This window comes from Thamnophis sirtalis, unplaced genomic scaffold, assembly GCF_051295495.1.
Source record: "Thamnophis sirtalis isolate CommonGarterSnake01/CBP01778 unplaced genomic scaffold, rThaSir2_p1.2 scaffold_5, whole genome shotgun sequence".
NCBI classification, from domain to species: domain Eukaryota; kingdom Metazoa; phylum Chordata; class Lepidosauria; order Squamata; family Natricidae; genus Thamnophis; species Thamnophis sirtalis.
The window spans coordinates 115,830,456-115,852,845 of NW_028261385.1; the positions used below are offsets into that span (position 1 = coordinate 115,830,456).

The 22,390-nt window shown below is 44.3% G+C and overlaps 1 protein-coding gene across 1 annotated transcript; it reads left to right on the forward strand.

Moving 5' to 3' along the window:
- Positions 1-10,984: 10,984 nt before the first annotated feature.
- Positions 10,985-21,788, forward strand: LOC106552209 (insulin receptor substrate 2). The gene is made up of 2 exons (XM_014070428.2): positions 10,985-15,395; positions 19,767-21,788. The coding sequence occupies exons 1-2, from the start codon at positions 12,080-12,082 to the stop codon at positions 19,769-19,771; spliced, it is 3,321 nt and encodes a 1,106-aa protein (XP_013925903.2). The 5' UTR covers positions 10,985-12,079; the 3' UTR covers positions 19,772-21,788.
- Positions 21,789-22,390: the final 602 nt, after the last annotated feature.

Below are 22,390 nucleotides of genomic sequence, written 5' to 3' on the forward strand. Positions count from 1 at the left end.
AATCATAGTTAAGAGAACAGTTAATGCCATCAGACTGAAGTCGGCACATTTGCTTTCCGCAATTCCAATGCATGCAATATTCACTGTATTTGCTCCTCAAAATGAGATGCTCTACAAGAAACAAGTATTTGTGGTTTCTCTGTATACAGATTCTCCACCTCTTTCGGATTCTATGCAAGACATTTTGCTAGATAGTCTTCATCTGCTGATTTATAGCACATGGCACATTTCCCAGGCTTTCCACATTGTTACATGGTGATATTATATCTGTTGCTAGCATGTTGGGTGTCTATATGTTTTCAGTAGCACTCTTTCTCAGTAATAAAAAATTAGCACCTTCCAGCAGTTTGCTGAGCAGATAACTATTTCTACAATCTACGTACGTTTTGTCCTCGCCTTTGCTAAGTGCCTGATAATACTGGTTTGCTCAGTGCTCTGCTACTAGCTCCAAACCAGGGCTCCAAATTGATCAGAAAACTCCCAGAAATCATCCAATTAATCTGAATAGTGAGAAATTGAAATAAGAAAACATGGATATTCCATATCCTTCACTCATGTCTTGCAGTTGGTAAGTGTCTCTGAATAGGGGAAGGTGATATTAAGGGTTCCAGATATCCCTCCTGAAAAATGTATAAGCCTTTGCTTAGGAAAGGTTGGCTATCTTCTAAACTTATTGACCATGTTTCTCCTTTTATTTTTTCCTGACCAGTTATTTCTCCCCTCATACCATTTTCTCTTGATTTAAATTGAGGGTCCTTGAAGGAGGTATGCTAATACTTAAACTACAGAGAGTATTTCACTATCAGAAACAGGATAGATTTACAGTATTGTATATTAAAGGTTGATTAGATTGTATATCTGATGTGTCCACGCAGCATATTAAGAGCTAATTATATTAATTTATATCCAAGCAGATCTTATGTCTACTGATTTGGATGATAAGTAGTTTGGATTCCCAGGAGGGAGAGGCTGCTTTCCAGAGGGCAAAAAGGTAGCAGACTTGGAAAATTTGGTTGGCAGGAAGAGGATTAAAACAGCCACGCCCTGCTATTCCCAAAGTATTAGTTACACAAATAGTTGCTTTAGTCTGGCAAGATTCTGTCTATAGTGAAGAACAATAAAGGAAAATATTCATAAGCAACTCCATTGCTGGGAATGTCATTGTCAGTTCCTGCAGTCTGACAATTACAACTTACTTCACACAAAATGCTAAGACAATGGCTGAATCCCTTCATATACCAGACCATACATTATTAATCCATATTACATCCTAGCTTAATATATTAATTCTAGACAAATGCAGGAAACTTTGGTTCAGGATTAACAAGTTGCTGTGTTTGGCAAATACTGTTATTTCTCAGTATCAATTACTGATACAATTAGGAAAGTTTTCTTCAAATTGGCCACTGAAGGAAGGGAAATTTATTAGATTTGTATTCTGCTTTATCTGTACAATTTGGGACAACAAACAAAGAACTACTGCATCCTCTTGCCTACAGAAGAACAATCCAGCGGGTGGGTTGAATTGAGAGTGAATGAATGGATCACGATCATCTAATCATTTTTCATGTCTAAGGAAGGACTAAACTCACAGCCTTCCTTTTTTTTTTTTTTAGTCCAGAACCTTGAACATCATAGCAAACTACTTAAGCCTTTGGTCAGATCCAGCACAATCCTTTTATTGTGTTCTTAGAAATGGGAGAAGTTACTGAAATCTTAAAAGTTATAAAGTCTATTTCCTGGCTATTATTGCATCAGATGTCATTTTCTAATGCTGACATTAAACTAAATTATCAGATGTGAAATGTGATACTTGTTTTATTCCAAACATTTTTTTTAATTCCAACAGCAAGTATCACTTCCAGTCTCCATTCAGACTGCACACATCCTAAATTTCAATTTTATTCTCTGAGCATCCATCTAATTTCCCCCCAAAAAAATTCTGACAAAAGTCTACAATGCTGGAAAAGATGGAAGAAAAAAAAAATATGACCAGCATCAAGGTAGATGGACTCAGTTTTAATGGTGATGGATATACAACTGAAACATCTGAAAGACTGGATTGGGGACACTTTGTCTTCGACAACATCTGCCTATATACTTGCCAAGAGTCAATACTGACCTAATGGCACATAATCGGTCAAAGCATTGGGGTAATGCTGCTTATTGCAGGACATTTTTGTTGCCCTACTTATTGTTACTTTTTAACTCACTCAGTGATTATTGCTATCACAGTTGGCTTTAACTTAATATACTTCCACCATTCATTGTAATAATGTTTGTCTCCATGATTTGAGGTGTAGCATAGTTCACGAGACACATTACTTAATTAGTGTCATAAATTCTTTCAGCATCTGCATGTTTTAGTAAAAAGTGATATCTAGCAGACTCAAGCTGATTGTTCTGATAGCAGACACTCATCCATTATGTTTTATTCATGCTCAGACTTAAATGTTAAAATCTTACTTTTATTCCACTCATAATAGAGACATCAGTACATACGCTTGGATATTCTCCAGACTATAATTTTTCCTCTGGTACGTCCGGAATTAAATTACTTTGATTCCAAACCACCTCTTAATTATATTTTTCAAATTCAATTAATATTCTGACATGATTTTTATACTATTTCATATGTAAACTTGTAAGGCATAAAAACCCAGGAAAAAATACAGTAAAATGTGCTAAAATACAATATATGTGCAAAGCAAGTTGCCAAACCAAGTTAAATAAACTCACCACCAAACTTCAGCAAGTATGGTAGATGGCATACATCGAAATCATCCAGAGCACCTGGAAATATTTAAAGTAGGACACTATCATAGCACTTTGGATGTCCCAAAAGGAGCATTTTTTTAAAGGCTGTTTATGTTTATGTTCCTGAAAGGAAGGCATTAAAAGGCACAAGAGTGAACACTTTGCGGTATCTTAACTTAGAACAGTATGTCGTGATACCATGCTGCCTAAGATTATGTAACCAGATCCCAACTTGAGCACTTTTCTCCTTTGTGTTTCTATCTGTAAGTGTGATTCAACAGCTCTTTTGCTCTGTTGATATCAATATTTTGGGATATCTTTCTCTGCAGCATTTTCCTCTCCCCAAAAGTATGGAGAGGATTTACTTAAATTGAAAGGGCCAAGCCTTATAAGGAGCAGGATAACTTTTAAACAAAAAAGAACCTTGGTCTTACCTGAATGTGTCTTTTCAAGGGAAGAGAGGGAGTGGTCACGTGTGGGTATTCTCAAAGCCTGATTGGTCCAAAGACTGAGAGCAAACTTCTTAATTACTGCTGCTTTCCATTCCTGCCCAGTTTCCTCGAAGGCGAAACACCGAACTGAAACAAAAAAAACCCAACAACAAAACCCTGGGAACCACCCGGCCCTCCCCTTGGCCCCAACAACTTAATCAGGGCGGGTCATGACCACTCCCTCTCTTCCCCTGAAAAGACACGTTCAGGTAAGACCAACGTTCTTTTTCCAGTGGAAGAGAGGGAGTGGTCATGTGTGGGACATACCCAAGCTTAGTCCCATGGAGGGAAAAACAATAAGAACTATGGCCCAAGGGGAGTATCAGCTGCCACCCTCTGCAGGACCCTCCGACCAAAAGATGCATCTGCCGAGGCGAACGCATCCAGACGATAATGTCAGATGAAAGGTGTCGGGGATGCCCAAGTGGCAGCCTGACAAATGTCCTCAAAAGGAGCCCTAGTGGCCCATGCTCGCGTAGTCGCGGCACTCCTAGTGGAATGGGCTGTTATTCCCGATTGGACAGGACAACCCGCCGCCCGATAGGACTGCACGATGGCCTGTTGCAGCCAACGGCCAATGGTAGCTGAAGACACCCTGGCCCCCAACGTCCTAGGTTGAAAGGAGACAAATAAGGCCTCCGACCAGCGGACCCCCGCAGTCCGTCGGAGATAAATGCACAAAGCGCAACGAACGTCCAAACGGTGCCAGAGCCTCTCCCTATCACTAGACGGACCCGGGCAAAAATCGGGCAGGATGACTTCCTGCGCCCTATGAAAAGGGGTGTTCACCTTTGGAAGAAAGGTAGGGTCGAGGTGAAGAACCACCCTATCTTGGTGAAAATGGCAGAGGTCATCCTTGGATGAAAGAGCGCCCAGCTCCGAAATACGCCGGGCTGAGGTAATTGCCACCAGAAATACCACCTTAAGGGATAAGAATCTCAGATGAATGGACCGGAGAGGCTCGAACGGGGCCCCTGTCAATGCCCTGAGAACCAGGGGCAGATCCCATGTAGGGAATCTATGGATAGGGGAAGGCCTGAGATTAGCTGCTCCCTTAAGAAATCGCTTGATCAGGGGAACGTGAGAGAGGGAGGAAGACCCTACACCCCCCAAGACCGAAGACAGAGCTGCCACCTGATGGCATAGTGTGTTGTGTGACAGCCCATTGTCCAGACCTTTCTGCAGAAAGTCCAAGGCATTGGGAATAGTGGCCCTGGCCGGAGAAATACCAAGAGGGGAGCACCACCTAACGAAAGCAGCCCAGGTGGAGTTGTAAATCCGAATCGTCAACGGGCACCTAGAAGCCTCAATGGTGTATATGACTCTGGAGGAGCCTTCCTCAGGAGCCGCCATTCAAGAGCCAGGTGGTCAGATGGAGCCACTGGGGCTCCGGGTGAATCAGGACCCTCTGGCACAAGACCACCTCCTCCTGCGGAATCCTCCACGGAGGAGCCACTGACAGCTGGACTAGATCCGCAAACCAGGGCCTCCTGGGCCAATAAGGAGCCACGACGATGACTAGGGCCCTCTCCACTACCACCTTCCTGAGGGTCTGCCGGAATGAGGTGAATGGGAGGGAAGGCATAGAGTAGGCCCGGAGGCCACCTGGTCCGGAGAGCGTCTGTGCCCTCTGCAGCCCGGGACTGAAACCGGGTGAAAAATCAAAGCAGCTGCGCATTTGTCCACCAGAGGGGTGCCAAACCTCTGACAGATCCCCTGAAACAAGGATGGGTGGAGTTGCCACTCACCATTGTATAGGGTCACCCGACTCAGCCCATCCGCCTGATGGTTGTATAGACCGGAGATGTGTTCCAACACCAAAGATGACAGGTGCCTCTCCGCCCAGGCACCGAGCCTCAGGGCCTCCAGAGAGTACCAAGAGTGAGTCCCCCCATGACGATTTATGTGGGCCTTGGTAGCCACATTGTCCATCAGGAGAACCACATGACGGCCCTCCACTGAGGTCCGGAAGTGTTGCAGAGCTAGGCGCACAGCCTTCAGTTCTAACCAATTTATATTGTGTCGGAGATCTGAAGCCGTCCACCTACCCTGGGCCAAGCAAGAGCCCACCAGAGCCCCCCAACTGAACAGGCTCGCGTCCATGGTCACGGTCACCCTGTCTGGTTCCCAGAAGGAGCAGTCCCGTTGAATGGCCGGAGAGATCCACCACCTGATGGAATCCCAGACCCCTGCAGGGAGGGGGAGGATCCGAAGAGAGTTACTCATCCTTCCCCTCTGGAAAGGGATAAGTTCCCACTGAAGGGGTCGGAGGTGGAGCCTGGCCCACAGGACTATTCCTATACAAGAAATCATCTTGCCTAACAACTGACAATGTGAGATGTGAAACTAACTGACTTCTGTGAACCTTTCCTGCCAACTGTTGTAGACTTGTCTGGCGGTCCTGGGACAGATGGACCACCCCCAACCCGGAATCTATGACTGTCCCTAGGTGAAGAATGTGAGTGGATGGAGACAGATGGCTCTTGGGAAAGTTTACCAAAAACCCCAGGGCCTGAAGACTCCAGATGGTAAGTCGAAGGTCCGAGACCGCCTGGGGAAGGGACCTCGCCTGAACTAAGACATCGTCCAGGTAGCATTGGAGTCTCACCAGGATGGAGCGGAGATGAGCTGCCAGTGCTGCTAGGACCTTCGTAAATGCGCGAGGGGCTGAAGCCAACCCAAAGGGGAGAGCCCTGTACTGGTAATGGCAGTCCCCGTGGGAGAACCTCAGAAACCTGCAAAGAGCTGGGAGAATTGGAATATGAAGGTAGGCCTCTGTCAGGTCTACCGATGCTAAGAAGTCCTCCCTCCGGATGCCCTGAAGGATAGATTTGAGGGAGGACATCCTGAAACGCCTGTAAACCAAGAAGCGGTTCAGGCGCTTGAGGTCCAAAATTGCCCTCCAGCCCCCCAAACCCTTTGGGACCACAAACAGGTTGGAGTAGTGGCCCAGCCCCTGTTCCACATGGGGCACTACCTCCACCGCCTGAATGTCGAGAAGGTGTTCTATAGCCTGATCCATCAGGCAGCGGCGCTCCAGGCTCTGAGACAGAGGGAACGATCTGAAGAGATTCAGGGGGTGGGGTGGAGATAAACTCTAACCTGAGACCCTGACAAACTGTGGACCTGACCCAGGCGTCTGACGTGATTTTTGTCCCCTTGATCTGCATAGAGGGACAGGCAGCTGCCTATGGGACGACTCAGGTTCGAGTCACTTCCTCCTGCAGTAGGGGCGACCGCCGCCACCTTGAAAGGGCCACCGGGACTGATGCTGGAATCTATTCGGGTCTTGATAGGACGATCGAGAAAACTGTCTGTTGGACCTGAAAGAGGAGAAACGCTGATGATGGTCAAAGTCAGGAGCCCTATAAGACTGTCTACAATAAGGATGAGACCGAGCCTCGGGCTTTTTAGCGTTAGACGGAAGGACCTTTTTCTTGTCTTTATTCTCGACCAGAATGGGGTCGAGAGCCTCCCCAAAGTGATTGGGGCCCTTGAAAAGAGCAGTCTCCAGATTCCACTTGGCCTTGTTATCCATCTGCCAATTACAAAGCCACAGAAGGCAGCGGGACGTGACAGAGGTGGCTAAGGCGCTGGACGCAAACTTAATTGTGTCCAAGGTCGCATCTGCGGAAAATTGCGAGGCCGCAATAATTTTAGTTAGGTCCTGATGGATTCGGTCGTCCTGGATTGGGATACGATCCTGGAGCTGACGGAGCCACATGACCATAGTGCGATTAAAATACGAAGCCGCAGCCGTGGACTTTATGGCCCAAGCAGTGGCATTGAAATTCTTCCATAAGGTAAGCTCCGCCTGCTTATCCTCAGATTTCAACTTATCCGCCGCATCACCAGACACCACCGGGGAAGAAGAGACCAGAGTAGCCACTGGGGTGTCAATAGTGGGTAATTGAATGGCCTGGGCAAAGGCCTGCTCCACGTTATAGAAGCGACGGTCATTACTCCCAGGATTAGAGAAATTGGAAGGTCGAGCCCACTGGTTGGTCAGGACCTCCATGAACAAAGGCGGGCTGGAATCTCCTCTTTGTTCGTGGCCATGTTCAAAACCATGGCCATGCCCGGATCCCTAGGCGGAGGCACCGTGGGATCCCCTGTCCCAATCTTGGTGGTCTTCCTCGCCTTGTATAGGAGGGTCTTGAACATGACTGGAGGAAAAAGACCCGAAGAAGAAGGGGGATCAGGAGGGGCCGCGTCCTCGTCCTCTGTGAATCCTATATCCTGGAGGTTCTCCTCCCCCAAAACAGAGCCCTCGCTAACCATGGAGGGAGAGGGAGCCCTATACTGGTGACGGCCTGGTCCCCCTTGAGGCCTAGATGAGTGGGAACTTCTATCCCGCTGGGCTATGCCCCGAGAAATAGCTGCAAAAATAAGCCTTTTGATCCCCTCAGGGAGGTGATCCAGATCCTCCACATCCCTATGGGATGAACTAGGGCCTTGAGGGGCCAACATATGGGCAGGTTGATGACCCCTAGAGGTCCCTTCCAGGGGGTCCTCAAAACTATCCCTCGCCAGCCCAGGGGAAACCAAAGGAGAGGGAGAAGGAGATCCCCTGTGCCTAGAATAGCTGCGGGATCTGGCTGGTGACACCAAGCGAGAAGAAGGACTGAACCCCCTAGGCGAGGAATGATCAGAGGGAGGCCCGAGTGGTGACCTGGATCTGCTGGCAGAGGCAGGTCCGGAACACTTGGCTTGCCTCTCGGTCCTGGCAAAGGTCTTTTCTAGGGCCTTGTGTCTTCTGGCCTCCTCCCTCGTAGAAGCCCTAGAGGGTCGGTGAGCTGCCAAGGGCCTGGCCGGGGGAACTCTGGAAATGATCTCCTGCTCCCAGCCTCCTTCCATCCCCATCGGGTCCTCAACCTGGCCCTGGGGAATTTCCGAGCCCTCCTCCATTGCCCTACTCACGTGTCCTGAAGCGTGGAGGTGGAAAGTACTAAGCCTCTGTAGGCCCCACCGGAACCTGGGCCTTCGAAGGACGAAGGAGGAACTAGGCCGAACACCCCTGGCCTGGGCCTCCCGATCGGCTCTGTAGATAGAGAGGCCTCACGCACGTGGTGGCAGTTAAAATAGCCACTGGACCTCAAAAATTGCTGGTGCAGAAAGGAGGCCGAAATTGCGCTCAGAAGCTCTGCCAGATCTCGGGGCAAACAGGCCTTGCAACACTTGCTCACAGGCATGCATCCCCCCCCCCCAGTCACCCAATCGCGCTGATGGCCTCAGGCGAAGCGCGCGGCAGCCACTCAAATCAAAGCAGCAGCTCCGCCGGCGGCTTGTGCACCCTCGTGGTGCCGATGCCGCTCTCTTCCAGTGATCACTACAACGGGGAAACGGCCTCACCCGCAGTTGCAACAGGAGCATGGCACCCCCGCAGCTCCAGGGATAGGGATATGGCTCCAGGTCCACAGAGGGGAGGATGGACGCCCCACAGAACCCTCCCCGACCACCCGAGGGAGAAGGACTGTCCCTTTGGGCCGCACGTTGGCAGCCAGGGGGCAGGAGAGGATCGAAGGGGAGAAGAAAATGACAATAGGGATTTATAGTTGTTGACTTACCTCCTTGCAGCAAACAGCCTAATTAGCACAAGAAAACAAATCTGCCTCCCAGCAATTTGCCATGTGGAGCAAACACACTTCCAATTGCTCCAGATCATCAGCTGTTTAGTGGCTGCAGGGATTGCTATAGCTTATTGAAGCCTCCTCAAGCCCCTGTTTGCTGAAAAGAGGTAAATTGCTGGGAGGCAGAGGCCAAAGGATAGGGGCCGGTGGGTGGGTGGGGCTACATTTGGTGTATAAGACCACCCAAATTTTCACCCTCTTTTAGATGGGAAAAAGGTGCATCTTATACTCCAAAAATATGGTATATAATATTTGTATTTACAACCCTGTAGTCCCCTTAATTCAGGTTAGAGACAGGGCAACTGGATGCAGCTGAGCATTTACTAGTTGGATGCCCTTTCTGATGCCTATGTGAAGTTTGCAGCAGATATTCTTTCTTTATGCCCTAAGAGAGAAACATCTGCTGCTACCTAGGATTGGACTCTCAACCTTCCAAATGGGAAGTGAGCATCTTAACTTCTAGGTCACCACACTGCTCATACCATACTTTATAATATATACTTCAAATCATGATTTTCTGAGGGGACAACTGCTTTTACCACTTAATCTTGAGGGGTGGTTGTGCTTTTTTTACACTGTTTAAATTATTCTGTCTTTTCTTTTTTCAATTTGGTACCAGAACTATAGATAGTATGACATGCGTGGTCTCACTCTTGATTTATATAAGGCAGTCCTGTTTTATCTACAGTTCCCCTTCCAATGGTCCAAATATAGAATCTGCCTTACTTTACAGCAACCACATACTAGGAGGTTCAACTTTTCATTGATTTGTGATGATCCCAAGATCCCTTTCCTGATCCTTTTTTTTCATCTCTCATTCTATTAATATATCAGTGAAGTTTGGATTTGGGGGGATAAATCTCTGTCAACTAAATACTTGCTTACAATGAGCTACATTTGTTTTTTCCCTTTTTTGGTCCTTTCAACCAATGTGAATGGAACTTTTTGGAGCTCTTCAACAGTCCCTTTATGATAACATTACTGAACTTGGCATCTTATTTTGGATCCTAACTTTGAATCTCTTATAAGCAAATTAAAAAGAACCACTCCCAGTATTCAAAACTGGCCTATTTGCCATCAAGTATCTCAAGGATTCAATGCTGACATATTTAGAAAAGTCATGAACTTTAGGTGACACAAAATGTCCTTTAGTCCTTCTTAGTAAATCCCATTGTTCTGTATATTTGAATGTAGCATTTTATGCAGAAAGGGCATTAAGCTAACGAGTGTATAGTTTTGTATGTTTTCTAGCTTCTTTTTTTTCTTTTTTTAAATCGTACACTTTACAGATTTTGTGAACAAATGCTAGTTTTGAAAAAGAATTATTTAAGAGCTCTCAGGCAAATATCCGATCCCGAAATCCCAATCTCAGGATTTCCTTATTTTTAATTTGGAAGTAGGCATATAACTTCATATTATATGACTAATGTTTTTCAGTTACTTTGATTCTCTTCCTGAAAAAAACTATTTCAGGCATAAGCCTAGATCATATATCCTCCCCAACAAAGATGAAAGCAAATATTAACTGTGTAGGCACTACCTAGCATATTTTTTATGTTCTGTCATTTAGCAGCCCAATAGTCTTGGCAATTTTTTGTTGTTATATTTTAATAGAGCCATTTTGGTATACTGGTTAAGGCAGTGTTTTTCAACCACTGTGCCGCGGCACACTAGTGTGCCGTGACATAGTGTAAGGTGTGCCGCGGGAGAATTACTTTATATATAGTCAATATAGGCACAGAGTTAAATTTTTTTAACATTTTCTAATGGTGGTGTGCCTCGTGATTTTTTTCATGAAAAAAGTGTGCCTTTGCACAAAAAAGGTTGAAAAACACTGGGTTAAGGCACCAGGCTAGAATCCAGGAATCCTGCCTTAAGCATGAAGCCAGCTTGTTTACTATTAGCCAATCATTCTGTCTCTCAGCCCTAGCAAGGAGACAATGGCAAACCATTTTTAAAAACCCTGACAAGAAAACTACGGGACTCAACAGGAGTCAATGCTGACCAGCAGGCACAAATATATATGTATCTATTGAAAGTATATAGATATACATATCACACACACACACACACACATACACACACACACATCTTTGTGTGCACTTTTTCTTCTTGTTAATGATTTCCCCCAAGATGAAATAATTCTTGCTTGGTAGTAATAATAAATTTAATAGCCATGAACCAGAAATGCAATTCAACCACCAAATTAAAGAAAAGGGGGGGATTCTGAAATTTTGCAACCAGTTGTTAATGCCATGTGTTCAGAATGACACTGAAGACAGAAGACAGCATCCAGATGGAACAAGTCCCAGGAGGAACAGTTGAAGTAAGTGACAAGTTTCAGTGCAAGAGAAGATGTGTATAAAATGCCTGTTTCCTTTTTCAGCTTCTGTTTTCTCCTACCTTAATCCTTTCAAACCTACTGCATCCACCTCCTCATCACAAGGGCAGAAAATGTCAAATTGCTCTTCTCTTTCTCCCATAGTACCGCTGGGCCGTAATACTCCAGTCCTCTGAAGAGCTTTCACATGATGCTGTAATTCACATTCTAGTATGTATGCGCGTGCACATGCAGCTCTGTCTAAAACTGTAAAATAAATAATCTAGATTTTAGGACTTCGGAGCGCCCTTGGAGCTAGGACCATCAAAGCAGTTTCCCGAGGACAGAAATCGCAGCTCACTGCGCAGGAGGTGCTTTCCACGGAAATACTGTTGCAGAGACAGGTATGGAAAAAAAAAAAAGGAGGGACTGATAGGCGTGGCAGGAAAAAGACGCCAGCCTCCAATCCAATAATACCCTAGAGCCCTCGAGGGGGAAGCTTCTGTCTTCCACGCTATTGGTGAAGCAAGCTGCCTTTTACGTGGTGTGGCACCCAATGTGGAGCGCGGTGGGATGAAAGGCCAGAGGCGGCATCTCCCCGCAACCCCATCCCTCCGTGTGCGTGAGCGTCTAGGTAACTGCTGGGTAACCGGCAGTTCACGTGTTGTTTTGCTCTTCGCGGGGACGAGCAAAGTGCGAGAAGTAACTCGCTGCGTCCGTGGTGCTGAAACTGACGGAGCTTGCGCAGTAGCCTCGGGCGGACAGAGGCGAAGGAGCGCGAGCTGAGGGTAAGAGCAGACCCAGAAGATACCAGGGACAGGTGCCGTGCGCCGCGGAAACTCGGGGCTCGCCCTCCTTGGAACACCGTCCCATCCTGGGGGATGGCGACCTCCCCCGCACCAGAATCGCCCAGCAGTTCCTCGGCTGGCCCCAATCTCAACAACAACAACAACAACAACCACAACCAGCAACAACAACAGGAGCAGCAGCCGCCACCGCCGGGCGTGCGCAAGTGCGGCTACCTTCGCAAGCAGAAGCATGGCCACAAGCGCTTCTTCGTGCTTCGCGCCCCCGGTGGCGGGGCGGCAGCGGGGGAGGAGGCGGCGCCGCAGCAGCCCGCCCGACTGGAGTACTACGAGAGTGAGAAGAAGTGGCGGAGTAAGTCCACGGCTCCCAAGCGGACCATTGCCCTCGACGCCTGCCTCAATATCCACAAGCGAGCCGACGCCAAGCACAAGCACCTCATCGCCCTCTACACGCGCGACGAGTACTTCGCCTTGGCGGCTGAAAGCGAGCCAGAGCAGGAGGCCTGGTACCAAGCGATCACGGAGCTGCTCCACGAGAGCCAGGCCGCGGCACAGGGCTCTCCTCGGCATCCGTCCCACTTGGCCTCTTGCGAGGACTTCAGCTATGGGCAACCAAGCTGCAGGCCCCCTGCGTCCGCCGCCTACCGCGAGGTGTGGCAGGTGACGCTGAAGCCGAAGGGACTCGGGCAGAGCCGCAACCTCACGGGCGTGCACCGCCTGTGCCTGGCGGCGCGCACAGTCGGACTGGTGCGGCTCAACTGCGATCGGCCTTGCGTGACGCTGCAGCTTATGAACATCCGCCGATGCGGGCACTCGGACAGCTTTTTCTTCATGGAGCTCGGGCGCTCGGCCTCGACAGGGCCCGGCGAGCTCTGGATGCAAGCCGACGACTCGGTGGTGGCGCAGAACATCCACGAGACCATCCTGGAGGCCATGAAGGCGCTGCGGGAGCTCGTGGAGTTCCGTCCGCGGAGCAAGAGCCAGTCCTCGTCCTCCTCGTCCGGAGGCGCCACCACAGTCGCCGTGAATGTGGGCGGCGGGGGATTATCGTCTATGTGCAGCCGGCCCATCTCAGTTCCCGGCCGCCGCCATCACGCCCATCACCCGCTGGCGCCTCTGCCCCCGAGCCAGACTGGCCTCCTCCGCCGATCGCGCACTGACATCTTGACTGTAGCAGGGAGCAGCAGCAGCAGCAGTAGCAGTAGCAGCAGCCACGGCAGCCGGGTGCGGACGGCCAGCGAGAGTGATGGAATTAGGGCTGACTCGCTGTCTGGCAGCCCCCTGAGCCCCGAAACGGGGCAAATCCCACATAGCCTTGGAATAAGAGGGGGCCCTAGCCCACTAGGAGGGCAAGCACCGATCCACTCTGGTGGTTCCCTAGCTTTAGGGCATTCTTCCCCCCTGGGACCAAAGCTGACCACTGAGCCAAACTTGGCCTCACAACGCTTATCTAGTTGCAGTGCTTCTGCCTCTGGTTCCCCCAGTGACCTAGCTGGCTTCATGACTTTCGAGGAATTAGGTTCCAGTCCAGCTGGAGACCTACTGCCGTTCTCATCTTCTTCAGCAACAAGCCATCATAGCAACACACCTGAGACGCCTCCTGGGTGGCAGTTGGATGGTTACATTGCTATGGAGCGGGAACCCCTTCGCCACCAGCAATATCTTTGTGGAGAGGACAAGGTTCCCAGGAAGCGCACTTACTCTTTGACAACACCAGCACACCAAGGCTCCTTGCCTCCTCCAGTTTCCTCTGCCTCCCTTGATGAGTATACACTCATGCAAGCCACCTTTTCAAGAGCGGGATATTCACCAAAGACAACCTATACTCCTTATCCCAAGGATTATTGTCAGGTAGACATTGGGTGTAATGGCATCAGCAGTGATAGGTCACACTTAGGTTGCACTGTGCCTAAGGAGGATGGCTATATGCCCATGAGTCCCAGCATATCATCTGTTGTGTCATTGGAGACTGATTCTGATGGCTATATGTCTATGCACCCCACCAGTGTATCAGCCCCACAGCAGATTGCACAGTCTTACTCCTACAAAATCAACAGGGAAAGTTCTCCAGATGATTGTGGTTACATGCATATGTGGGGTACCAGAACTAGGCTACCTGGACAGAGTCCAGAAGAAAGATTGGCCAGCGATGACTACATCAGTATGTCCCCTTTGCTTTTGCCCCCTTTGCATGGACCTTCTGCTTCAGACTCACCTATGCTCTGCACTGACCATTTCAGTGCCCTGAGGCTTGGAAAACAGGCTGGTTACTTGGGTAGCCTATTGCATGCATGCCAACAGCAGTCAGATTCCCATGGTGAGAGAAAGGACAGTGACCAGTACGTGCTTATGAACTCTCCAACAGGCAGACAGAATTACACTCCCAAAGGGAAATTCTTTCTTGCACCATGCAACAATACTGCAGTGCATTTATCCATGCAACACAATCAAACTGAGACCTCTTTCAGCCAAAAGACAGGTAATACCCAGCCCAGTCATCCTTCTCTGGGGCTTTTTCTACCCATCATGAATGAACAGACTCTTCTAAAGGAACCTCAGAATTCCAGTGGAGATTACGTTGATATTGGCTACTCACTGACGCCAACCAGTAATGGTTTATCTTCTCTGCTTAACCCTGGCTTAGGTGGGCATAATGGCTCAAGGATTTCCAGTTATATGAACCTCAACTTTGATGGTCCACAGACAAATGCCATCTCTCTAGGGCGCTTGGAAGATATACTTATGCCAGGATCTTGTCCTAACCCTGGGAAGCTAGACAAGCATTATTTAAAGGTTGGAATGCAGATGGCTTGTCTTTCCAGCCCGACTTCTGAAGCTGGTGACTACGCAGAGATGATTTTTAACACTGCCACAGCACCACCACAACCCATCTCACACAAGCCAGAAAGTGTTTGTGTGACTGGCCCTGGACTGAAGCAACTTACCCTTCCTGAGGTGGAGGCTTTTGTCTTTGCTGGTCCTCCTTTTGATCCCAATCGTGGAGCCAAAGTCATTCGTGCTGATCCTCAGGGGCGTCGAAGGCACAGCTCAGAAACTTTCTTATCTACTACCATGGTGACTCCTGTTTCTCCTTCCTTTGCACACAACCCTAAGCGGCAGAATTCAGCCTCTGTAGAAAATGTGTCCCTCAGGAAAAATGAAGGTTTGGGGGGAGAGGAACAGAACAGCAGCCCCATGTGCCGGGAAACATCAGCTGGCTTCCAGAATGGTCTCAACTACATCGCTGTTGATGCATTGGATGGAAGTGATCTTGCAGTTGGAGACCAAGTCGAGCATAAAGACAGGTATCCTCTCCATGGAAATATCAACAGTACTTATGCCAATATAAGTGTTCTGGCCCAGCATCTGAAAAAAGCATCTTTAGTGAAAGGTGAGTTTGCAAACTTACTCCTGCTTCCCTATCAATAACTGAGTTTTTGAAAGAGCCATTAGAGCCAAAGAAAGTACAAAATCACAATGCTTTGCCTATTTACTTAAAATGTTTTGCTAAATTGCTGTGAAGATGCTAGCTTAAGGTTATATGAAAGTATTCCAGATTTAAATATGTGAGTCTCAGTTAGTGCTTTTCTTAGTCCAGTAACATGTTGATGCTCCAATTGACTAATTCCTACTGAAAAAGGATGTCGTTCAGAGTAGGTAGGCAAAGTCTCCTGACAGTGGGGCTGGATTCCTGGTGATTTCATAAACATGACCATGAAGTTTTCTTGGCAGCAGAACAGAACTCATTTGGCACTTCCTTCTCCCAGGATGTTTTTTCAACTTTTTCAATCTAATCCGCTGCATCTGCGGTATCTTCAGGAGAAAACTCTTACCCGAATACTAATCTAGGACTATCATATCATACCATACACTTTGCTGCTGAATTAGAAGTCTAGATTTTTGCAGTTTAGATACCCTAGTCTTTAATGGACCAGGTTTTATTCTGCTTTGATTTTTGAGATGAGCCTAGTTAGCTTGGCTGACTAGGTTCAGAGTAAAGATAAATAAAATTGTGCTATTGACATTTTTGCCCATGTATCTTTTTATTTTGCTATAGAGATCTTCATGCTTTTATTCTTTCTCTTGCATGTTTTCTCCCATTGGGGAATTCTTATTGCTCTACTCTGTTATGGAATGGTAGCACTATTTTTATTTATTTTACTAAAAAAGCATAAGAGAAAAAGGAGCATATCAGGTACTATGAATGGACAATATGTACACCATATATAATACAAGAGATGTGAAACAAACCCCAAAAATATATATCAAAAAAACATAATAAGGATTGCTCAAAAGTCCTCTTCTTTGGCTCTTAAAAAAAAAGACAAACCCAATAGATTCAGATGTTGAGAAAAATGGGCCTCAAGTATCCACTGTTATGCATTGAATGTACATTTATTAGCCAAGGGATATATGATAATTATTTGGTTCCCTCCCAAATGTGAAGTTCATGTAATTCCTGATACTTTGATAAATTCAGTGTGATTAATTATTATGGAATAGTTACATTATTTTTATGTGCAGTGGTATGCATTTTTGTTGCAAGTTTCAAACAAAGCCATACAATAACAAGTCTATAAATTTGAATTGTTTGTTATGGAAACCTGGAATAGTGAATACAAAATACACTTTCAGTGTGATCTATTGATGTTACCTTTAAAATTATACCCATCCCAAATAATAATAAGCTAAACGTAAGGAAAATACTATCATTTAACAGAATAACTGTAACAATCAATAGAAGGAATTGCAAGTTTGGTGTGTATCACAGAAATTAACTTTTGTCTATCACAAAATGTTTAACAAATAAAAAACAAGTAACCATGATCGTGAAAGTATATAAAGTAACATCAAGTTTGGGTGTGTTTGCCTTTTCCCCAGCTGCATGTTTCTTTGCTCCTCCAAATGCCCTCCTAGATTCAACAGTGCTTGCTGCTCCTGTTCAAGTTTATTCAAGTTTATAAACTTGCTACTGTTCAAGTTTATTCTTTGAACTTGCTGAACCAAATAAGGTCAAGTATATTTTACAAGATAAGCAAGACACTGAGGCAATGCATTCACCTAGTATTCATCAGTCCTAATCTGTACAATGCTGTGCTGTTTTTAGTCACTTCTAAGTGACTAACAGCTGTGTATTTGTCATTTAAAAGAGTCAAAGATCTATGGAGGAATGAAAAATAAAACAAATATCTTAATATCTAAAAATCTTTGTCAACTAAGAGCATAGCAAATAGGTGTGCACAGATAGTTCTCAACCTATGACCATTTATTTAATGATACTTTTAAAAAACCAATAAAAAGAAAAATTGCTTCTTGTTTCATAACTGGCAAGAAAATGTGTACCCTTTTAAAGAATCTATGGTTAAATCTGTGAATATAAGTAAAATGTTGCATTGAAAATGGAAGAACTATATAGTGGTCACTTATGCCTTGTTTGTCTATGGATTTTGACAATATATACAGCACATAGGTAACTGGATTAGTAACATTGAAAAGTGCCAGAAGTTTTAAAAAATGCTATGATAAAATAGATTCCTAAATGACCAAAGCCTTTAAATACTCATAAATGACTTTATGTCATGTTGGAGACATCAAAGAGAATGCTACAGAACAGTTTCATCTCCAAACCAGAGCCAAAACCATAGCTGAGTCAGAATTTGAGTTTTTTTCATCTTCTCTTGGCCAAAGCCATGGCAGTAACTGGGCTAGTTATATGGGGGAAGGGGGGGAGATCTCCCTCTCCTGCTGGCCCTTTGGCAGGTGGGCACACTTCCGCCCCCCTTCTACTGCCTACATGTCAGCAGATCCAATAATGGTTGAACCAGCAGAAACTTCCCATAACTTTGCAAATAATCATCTGAGCCATCAACATGCAAAAGTGGCCAGCATAATTATCAGCAAAACCAGGGATTAATAGATATGACCACCCCCACCACACACACAATCAGCCATCACACCATATGGGGCATCTGCTGGATTCTCCTCACAATGTGCAGGCAGGTGTCAGGTGTTTTCCAGATAGATCAGATTGGGAAGCAATCTCCACTGGAAACCAGAATTATATTTTATAAGAAAGGCTGCAATGTTAGAATCTTGCAAGTCTGCCCATGACAGATTTTTGCCAGTCTGCCCATGTCTTCCCTTCTCTCCCTCTTCCAGCCAGAGGAGTGAGAGGGCTAATCTGAGTTTCTTTGTAATTCTCTTCTGCCTTTTTGGACTGCACATATCCTCTGCACCTGGTGTTTCTCTAACAGTATCTCAATTCTTTATCCAAAGTCATTTCCTTGACTTCCTACAACAGGTCATATGGTGATGGCACTTGCTGAACCAGGACTCTTTGCTCAGCCTCTTTCTACTCATATGGTATGGGAAAATCATTTGGAGAATCTTAGAGGAGAGAATAGACACTGCTTTTCCCTAGAACCCCATACACAAGACAGGATATCTAGGAAGAAAGAGAGCCTCTCCTGTTTTCCTGGAATTCCTCCTCCAGATGAGCCTCCTTCCCAAGTCCCAGCCTCAGCCTAAATTAGGAGGAGGATATTAGGAGGAGGATATTTTGCCATTAGCAAAAAAATCCACCAATCACTGCACCTTAGCTTGCCCTACAATTACTAAAACAGCACCATTCTCCATTTTTGTTAACGCTGCATCACAATCTGGTTATTTTGACAAAGTAGATTTGTGCTGGCGTATTTTATACTATCTTAAGGAATGGAGGTTAGTAAATTAAACTGGTTAGCAGGATGTCTAGTCAACCACTAGAGTCTTCACAGCATGTAGTTTTAATACAGAAAAAAACATATAAAATATTGTGAAAATAACCTCATTCAGTCTAGCCTTTTGCTCATGGTTGTGTTATCAACCTGTTTGCTGCTTGCTCTTCCTGAATGCTCTTGATATCCATGGGATAAGTGGTGCTCTGAGTCAGCCTGTTGATAGGTTGATCATTAGAGCTGACTGATGCTTTGGTGACAGCTGAGAAATTATATGGCTGTTTTAAAGAGTTGCTGAAAGATGCAACTTTCTTCCTACACATTCCAAGTATATTTTCTAAATTATTCCTAATGTATTGTAGAGCACCAATATGCATCATTGAGTGTCTTAATACTCATAATTTTGTTACAAACTGTAGAAATGGAATGAGTGAGATCTAGTCCCTGAATATCATAATAGTGTATATATGAGCTTGAGTCTCCAGTTTTGCTTGGGTTATTGTTTTATTACCTCTCTTGGACATTTATTAAATTGGCCTTTGAACCTATAATAAAAGACTATACTAAATAAAACAAGAAGAAAGCTGTGAAGGAGAGGAAAAGGGCACCATAAATCTATACTTTCTTTTTTCCAAATAGCATGTAGTAAAGAAACCAGATAATTCAGAGAAGAGTCTTTTGTGTTCCCTGAAATTATTGCTCATTTATGTTTATTCTAGCTTTAGTAGAAGATGTGGATAGTTTTTCTTCTGATCTCCTCTTCCTGGTTCTAGGAGGAAAATTGTGGCAGTGATACTATTGAAGGGAAACGTAGTGTAATGTTAAGATAATGTTAGATGTGCAGCATATTCTGTAGTAGCTAATATTTCTGGAGCAGCTCTGAATTCCTAAGGTTACTTAGAACTTAGAAGTCAGCAATTAGGAGGATAGACATGCCTACATTAATCAGTAATTGGGGGAAAACTGTAAATTAGTACATAAGGATACTCTGTTCATGTGGTTACTTTTGATTGGAACTTACTGATTTGTTTTTTTCCCCTTTCTAGAATGAAGAAACCAGTTTCACCCTTATACTTGGTAAAACTGTCATCATTTTAGATTTAAGCTGCTATAAGATCCATTTTTCTCCCTACTTCATGTAGCTTTCAGAACATTTCTTCATTATTACTGGAGAAGAAGCAACCTGTCTCATTTATCAGGATCTTTTGCAACACTATGCCGCTGTTTGCATAAATTGTGCTCAGCGTGATATCTTTTAGGAAATTGGACCTCGGCTGGTGGATTGTGATCATTGCCTTTTCAGTACCAATGAACTGTACTTAACTTCAGCATGTTGAGAGGTTCTGCTTGCACATGCTACAAACGTAAAATTTGGTGTTTACTAGCATATTTTCAAACCTCTACAGCACTACCTCAGTTAAAAGTCAAACTGGATTTGTATTGTGGTTTAGGATGGCTGACATTTCCTTTCTCTCAGTGGCATAGTACAGTTGTCAGCCTTACCGAATCTATCAAGGACCCTGCTACTGTCTGGCTGCTTTGTTTACTTACATGCAAACCCCAAATAGGACCTGAAAAACTTAAAGCCAAGATGAAACTTGAGAGATTAGATTTTTATCACTATATTTCTGGTAAATATGAGATCTGCTACGGAAGTAGCAAAACATGGTACCATTAAACTGTATTGGGATGTCACTCTATACCTCTGACACATTTGTTTGATAGTTTCTTTTAAAAGTTCTGCAGACCAGAGATCTTTTATCCTATTTGTATGCTTATGTTTATCAGCTATTCTTGGTATTAGCTTATTTTCTTGCAACTAAAATTTAGAAATGAAGATTAATACATGTCAAAAAGATGGCAAACTTTTGTACAAAATTCTACATATTATTCAGTAAACCTGAATATTTTTCTTCAACAAGAAATAACAATTTTCATTTTAAAAACACATAATATTTGGGGAGAGGGCAAAATTTTCAGTCAGTCTCCTAATGATAATTCATAAGAACATACATATTCAGTATTTTGAAAATAACAGTGTCATGGCTGCTATTTTTACATATCTTCAGAGCTTTGAGGGTCCTCCGCGTGTTGCTTCTGATCCATTTTTGATTGAAGAGACTTTTTAAAAATGTATTGTTATCATTACTAAGAGCAACCATAAGTTTTTCTTTGAACATTGTCTGTGTTTAAGCAATGAACACAATGTCACCAGAAGCAGTACTTTCTATCTTTACTGAACTGTTGCTCAGGATAATTCAAAATTCTCCTGCTTTCATGCTGAGCATTGGGACAGAGGGCTCTGTAAAATGATGCATCTGAATGAAATATTATCATGTAAAAATAATAAGTAGCCCACATTACTGCAGAAATTTTTGTCTGCAATTTCTAATATTCCTGATTAATGCCTGTGCTGGCTTAGGTTTTGGAGATTGTGATCCAAAAATCTTGAAAGCATTACATTGTGGGGGAATGTCATAAATTAAATTAATGAAGATAGCTGGGTATAATGTCCTCAAGTAATGGAGCACTGCATCTGAATGACTTTGGGGGAAAAGTCAGTTCCTAATACCATAATAGTCAATTTAGTTAGTTTCTAAAATAAACGAGCTTGAATATATACTGACATTGTCAATACTTTACATTTCACAAAGGCATATGCAAATAGTTACATTCTTAATCTAGTTTACAATATGAAACCAAAATGTATAAATGTTAAATTTGCTAACACTTTGCTATGTATATTGGGTCTTTGTACATTCTGCCTGATTTTACCTTAAATTTTAAATATTTTTTGCTATGTAACATTAACAGTTAAAAGCATTGTTTTCTTTTTAGAAATATAATTGTTTCTGGACATTGATATAGTAAATATATTTCTTGGCATTGAGCTAAGGCAAAACACTTAATTTATCTTGCTGTGTCTTCCAATGCACACTATGTACATAGAAATAATCAGTGATGCTGCTGGGGAAGAGAAAACATGGAACTAAAATTTAGTCTTTAGTCTTTACTGATCTTGGCTGCTATCCTTAATAGCCATATGCAATAAAATATTATTTATTGAAGCATTAAAGTCCTTAAATAACTCTTCTTTTTAAAAAATCAAAATTGTTCTGTATAATATAGCTTTCTGCTATCTTTTGGAGCCTCTTGGCTCAGTCTGCTTCTCTAGTCCAAAGCTCCATTAGTAAAAATGATCAATCCTGTCTTTCGCTTGAAAATGTGCACTGTAGTCCTGGGAAAATACTTTCAGATTTGGAAACAGTTTTTTTTTTTATTAGAACAGTACTTTTAAACAGATATTTTGTCCCATCAATCCGTGTAGTGATGACATTAATTCAGGAAAATTATTGTCAACAACCTTTTTGGCAAATGAACATCTCTGCCAGTGTTACCACTTGGGGTAAGTAATATCTCCAGAATTTTTTTTTTCATCTTAATGAGTTTTTATTATTTTTGTTGTATTTTGAGAAGTTGTGTTTAGTAGCTATCGGTTTGCTTGTTTGTTGCTTGTTTATTTATTATTAGGATTCTTTGCCACACATTTTGCCAAGGCGACCTTAGGCAGCTTACAGTCAAACAATTATCATACCATTTAAACATTAAAATGCTAAAAAAAAATTACCATGCATTTAAAAATTTGGATAAAATTCAATTAACCATAATG